Genomic DNA, 6,000 nt, shown 5'->3' on the forward strand with positions numbered 1-6,000 from the left:
GTGTGTGTGTGTGTGTGTGTGTGTGTGTGTGTGTGTGTGTGTGTGTGTGAGACAGACAAACAGGGCAACAGACAGACACAGTAAAACCCATCTCATTCATATATATATATATATATATATATATATATATATATATGTATATATATATATATATATATATAATGTGTGTGTGTGTGTGTGTGTGTGTGTGTGTGTGTGTGTGTGTGTGTGTGTGTGTGTGAGGCTTCATCTTTATGTCCATTCTATTTTCTTTTAGATGTCATGCACTTTTAGTCGTCGTATCCTCAATAAAACGATCCAACTGCAAGTTTCACATCTCTGACCTGTTGTCGCTGGGGTCCAGAATGTAGCCCTGGTCACAAAAGCACCGCACAGAGGCGACTCCTTGATCGTCAGTAAAATTGGTACAGCCATGCTGGCACCCTGCACTGTTGCACAACTCTGCTGTCACTGCGTCTGCTTCACAGCTACCTGTATCAGTACACAGCTCATTGGCAACGGCATACTGTTTCGTCTCTGCATTATTAATCACTTGTCACTCTTTTTCCAAGCATATGTTATGTTTTACACACACATAGTGTAGGCTGTCAAGGTCTATGAGTGCGTTGGGTTTATGCGAAGATCGGGCATCTTTTCAACAACAACAAAAAACCAACTGAAAGAAACCCCACAAAAGAAGACATGAAAGACACAGAATGCTACGAAAATACGGTATCTATTTTCTCTAAAGTTCGCTTAAGTGGACATAAAGACTGAACAAGATCACGAAATGATGCTGCTGCGATGAAGATAATCGTTGACCACAACAGGACTTATGGAATGACAGCACATTCAATGTTATATTTAATGTGATGATTGTTCTGGTCAGTCAGCAGCATGCATCATTCCTATTCTACTCAGTGTTTAGTTCCATTTTCCTTGGTGGCATTGTCCAGATCAAAAATAGCTGATCTGCGATGGCAGAAAAGCATGCTCATTGTCAGAACAAGTTACCTTCACTTCAGAATCCACAGACTAGCCGTCTCGTGACACCAACATAACACGCCACTGTGTTGTTGGTGAGCAACCAGATCATCTTACCGGAGCGGAGGTCTCGTTTGGGAAGTGAAGAGCCCCGCAAACAGCTTCGAGTTCCAGAACGTTCCTGTAGCAATTCCACTCTCACGAGGACCAAGTTCCCACCACATGGAATGTATCAGCCTTATGGTCCAGGAGCTGGATTCTTACTGCCGTAGAAGGACCAGAAGAGATAGCGTATGTGGACAATCTCCACACGGGTTGCTCGCTCAAGGAGAGTACTAACTCAGTGAAGTCAGGGTTGGCTTTGGCCTGGTCCTGCGCCGAACGAAAGAGAGACCTGTCTGGGGAGAGAGGGGAGATGTGCTTTGTTTAGCGCCTGAGGAAGCCTGAACAAACTGTTCCTCAGGTTCCACCTGGGGCTGGGTCCCTTCCAGTGTGGGAGTACCCACGGAGGCATCCTAAACCTAAGGATTGACCCGGCAGAAAGCAGAGGTGGACCACTTAGGTTCCAGGCAGTGAGGCTAAAGGGGCTGTGACTCTCCCTGGTCCCCCAGGCTAAACACGGACAACAAAAGGGTTGCCTGGTATGTACCCGTCTCCGTTCCTTGACCGATAGTACTGGTGGAGAGAGAAGGACCGAATAGCGGGGTTGTGTGCCTCACCTTTCACCAGAGGTCCCGTGCGAGGGAGGCTGGAAAGCACGAACGCCTGTTACAGCCCTCAGCTACAGGTACCAGGGGAGGGTGACCGGAAATCAATGATCACACGACCAGTATCTTCTTCCATGGGGATACTGGTGTGCTCTGACCTTGTGAAAGTTGAAGAGAGATGCTCAGAGAGTCATGTCACCACTGGGAACAGTTTCAGTCCACTGATGTGATCAAGTGTGGTCACCACTCATACTGAGAGGAAATGTCCCACCTCAGTACAGGCTACACTATGGGCATGACCCCTGCCTGCACCCCCTCAGAATTGGATGACGCGGTGGGGGCATGACCTTGTTTCCCCTCGATCCCCTTCCTGGCTGATTTTCTTGGTCGAGCCCTCCCTCACCCGGTAAACAGGAGAACCCATTGGTTCTAGGATTGGATCAAAGGTGAAAACAAATCAGTCTCGGGTTCGGCAACCATATGCTAGAGCGTGAGGCATAGCGACGTCAGAACCTACACTTCGAGCCCTAACAGAGGATGGACAGAGAGAAAATCAGGACAAAGCGAAAATTGAATAAATAATGATTTGAGGATAGAAGAGTAGCAAGATCGAAACTAATATCAGTACTTACACAAATATGTAAAAGAAAGCCGCGGACAAGCAAGCATGCAACAGAAAAAGCTTAAAAGCAGGTAAAAGGTTGAGCCGAGACTGAATAAAACCTGGTTAACGTGCTTTATACAACCATTGGCCAAATAAACGACTATTGCAGTGCATTTGGGAGGTAACTGGACTGGTTGGCTGAGCAGACGACTGGTTTTGCAGAGGCGTCAACAGAGCAACCCATAAATCCAGTTTGCATCAGTTTGACATGGCATAAATATATTACACCAAACAATATCTCACGCTATAACAAGTTTAAGATATCACCCACCTTTTTCAGACTGAGAATAGCCGCTGAAACACTGGCACTGGAAGCTGCCTTCAGTGTTGACACACTCCTGTTGACAGCCGTCTGTCTTTTCGGCACACTCGTTGATGTCGTCACAACTGATGCCATCACTGTTCAGTCGATAACCGTCATGGCAGTCACAGGTGTAGGTCCCCGGGATGTTCTTGCACACGGACGAGCACGGAGTCGTTCCAGCACACTCGTCTATGTCCACGCATCTGTTTTATAAACACACATACACGTGCGCGCGCACGTGCACGCACGCGCGCGCACACACACAAGAGAGAGAAAGAGAGAGAGTTTGCACCCAATCTCATTCCAGAAATCCAAGAAATAACGTTAAAGGTACGGAAAATTGAGCAACGCCCCCAAAAACGCATTCATGAAGTTGATGAACCTCGACTATACAGTCCGTCTTCCCATTTTAAGTCCTCAGCTCACACAACTACAGGAATCGGCTATGAGTCGATTCAACTTGAACCCACGATCTCCCAGTCCTCAACAGGACTCGCCTTATACATGAGCTAAAATAGTGTTCTAGAGATATCTAGATTTCTGGCGTGTCACGATGTTACCTGAACCATTACATCATTTCATTTCGTTTTTGGTATGTCGATCATTAGAATGTTGAAATATACAAGAGCAATAAAAGATTTTTTTTGTGTTTTGTACAAAATCTTTTTATAAAGTTACACATAAATACTGATAATTCAACCGTCTTCAGTTTAAGTAGTAGAAGTGAATGACCCACGTAATAATAGCTTTATCTTGGTTGAAAATGCTTAAAGCAAAGATTTTCGTCTTGCATATTGGTGCTAAACCTGAGTGAAATGATCAGTGTTTAAACCTTTCTTTCAATCTGCTTGATTCGCAGGGGTTACACTTTTTTCACAGTAATTGATGACTTTGTTTAACATGATCTTAATCTAGCCAATTATAGACATGTGAAGTGAGTGCTATAGTTCAATAGCTGCATGTGTATCTCTCTGTTCTCGTTCCTAAAATGGAATTACAATTGACTCTTTCTAAATAATATGGAAAACACCAGTGATGCAGCAAACAAATTAAATACCCATTTATATGGCAGTTGCTTTATCATTTCATCGCATCAATTCAAACCGACATTTGGGAAATGTGCGTCATTCATTTACTGGCATGTTTAATAAGCGTTAACGTAATTACGGTTCTCAGGAATAGGATCTTAATGAATTTCAGATTTTTATTCTTTGAGTGCTCTCTGTATCTGCAATAGTCCATCCAGTCTGTTCACTTTAGAAAACAAGTTGTCGGTTGCTTTATTTTTTCCCCTATTCAATTCTTCATGATATTGATTCCACACTTTCTTAGTATACTTACAGCCCCAAATTTCTGTTACAAAATTTTGTCCAATATTTTTCTTGGATTTGTTCCATTTCTATAATATATCATTATCATCAAAATATAGACAAAAAGCATGTCCCCAATTCTTGGGAGAGAGACAGAGACAGAGAGAGAGACAGAGAGGGAGACAGAGAGGGAGAATGAATGAATGACTGAATGAATTTTCTTTAATGAGGGAAGTGGAATAAGCAAGGACATACTTTTTTTCATCCGGCCCTCAGGGGAAAAAACCAACAAGCAAACAAACAAGCAAAAACAAAACAAAACAAAATCCAAACAACACCCCCCACACCCACCAAAAAAAGAAAACCCAAAACAGACCAACAAAATGCAACCAACCACACAAACAATGAAACTATTACTACCACTACAACCATCACTACTACCACTACTACTACTAAGTAAATAAATAAAATAAATAAGGAAGAAGAGAGAAAGAGCAAAAGTGTCACAGCCAGAAAGACAAATACAAATGATAAAATGGACACTTCACTCACGCAAACGAATACACTTGTATATGCACCATCCCTAATAACAACAACACAACAATGCTACTACTACTACTAATAATGATAATAAAAGAAGAAGAAGAAGAATAGTGCATGGCATTTGTTTTTACATTTCCTGTTTAAGTAGAATGGCACAGTCATTAAGGTTGACTTACATGATTTATATGTTCTCCATTCTATCAAACAAATAGTTTTTTTTCAAAGAGCTTCTGAAGTTAACGCTACCGGTTATCTGTTTTAAAAAGGAAGGCAGATTTTCCAGTACGAACCACCACTGTATGAAAGGACTGACAAAGAGATGAATTCTAGGAAGAGGTATTGTAAGTTCATGAAAGTGTCTATTGCTGTTTATTAGAAAGTTATCTACAATACCAGAAGGAGCTGCTCCAGTAACTACTTTGTGCATAAACAGAGCCTTGTATTCTAGTCTTAGATACACTGGAAGAATGTTTAATGATTTATAACCAGCAGGGGTTAATGAGCTGGATTTTAAAAGAACTAGTTTAAGAGCAAGTTTATACAATCTGTTTAAGGGTTTTAGAATGTTTGCACCAGCTGAATCCCATACTGTCGAGGCATAATCTACAAATGATTGGATATGTGCTTGAAAGAATTTTGTACGAGCATGGATATTAAGAAAATGTTTAATCAGAGATAGTTGAAATACTTTTTGAGATATTATTTTACACATATAAGCAACATGATCAGACCAAGATAGATTATTATCAATGATTACACCTAGTACCTTATATGATTTTACTTCCTCAATTTTAAACCCAGAGAGAGAAATAGAAAATAAATCTGTTGAATTGTTTTGACGTTTTTGTCTAGTTGTTATACATATACATTTAGTTTTCGTTGCATTAAGACACATGCGATTAATTTCAGTCCAATTTGTTCATAATTATTTTCTTGTAATTTTGATGTCAATACGTTTATGGATGAATGATTGAAATAAACTGAATTGTCGTCTGCCAATAAATCACAACCCGTTGTTAAATACAGAGTCAGATCGTTGATACATAGTGAGAATAATAATGGACCAAGGAGAGACCCTCGTGGTACACCGTATCTTATTGTTTTTAAATCTGATTTTAGAATCATTAATACTAACTGCTTTCTGTTTGATAGAAATGATGAAATGAACTGAATTGTATCTTGAGATAGTCCATACATAACTGATTTCTTTAATAGGAGAGAAGGATTAATGAAATCAAAGGCTTTTAAAAAATCCACAAAAATTACTCCTGTTAGTTCCTTATCATTAATATCTAAAAGCCATTTATCGCCCATTTGTGTCAGTGCTGTGTGGCAGGAATGATTTTCTCTGAAACCAGATTGCTTCGGGTGAATCAGATTAAAATTATTCAAATGGGAAAGTAAATGTCTTTTAATGTGTTTTTCTAATGGTTTTGATAGAACGGAAAGAATTGATACTGGTCTGTAATTTGATGATTTGACTGGTCACCTGATTTGAATAATGGAATG

The 6,000-nt window shown here is 40.4% G+C and overlaps 1 protein-coding gene across 1 annotated transcript in view; it reads right to left on the reverse strand.

Annotated features, from left to right (window-relative positions):
• LOC143292928 (uncharacterized) overlaps positions 1-6,000 on the reverse strand; it is a 65,554-nt gene that overhangs the window by 30,453 nt on the left and 29,101 nt on the right. The window contains exons 8-9 of the mRNA XM_076603624.1: positions 2,606-2,841; positions 324-471 (exon numbers count right to left, since the gene is read on the reverse strand). Coding sequence (XP_076459739.1) covers positions 324-471; positions 2,606-2,841 — 384 coding nt within the window. The remainder of the gene's footprint in view (positions 1-323; positions 472-2,605; positions 2,842-6,000) is intronic.

The sequence above is a fragment of the Babylonia areolata genome, chromosome 18 (genome assembly GCF_041734735.1).
Source record: "Babylonia areolata isolate BAREFJ2019XMU chromosome 18, ASM4173473v1, whole genome shotgun sequence".
Classification (NCBI taxonomy): Eukaryota; Metazoa; Mollusca; class Gastropoda; order Neogastropoda; family Buccinidae; genus Babylonia; species Babylonia areolata.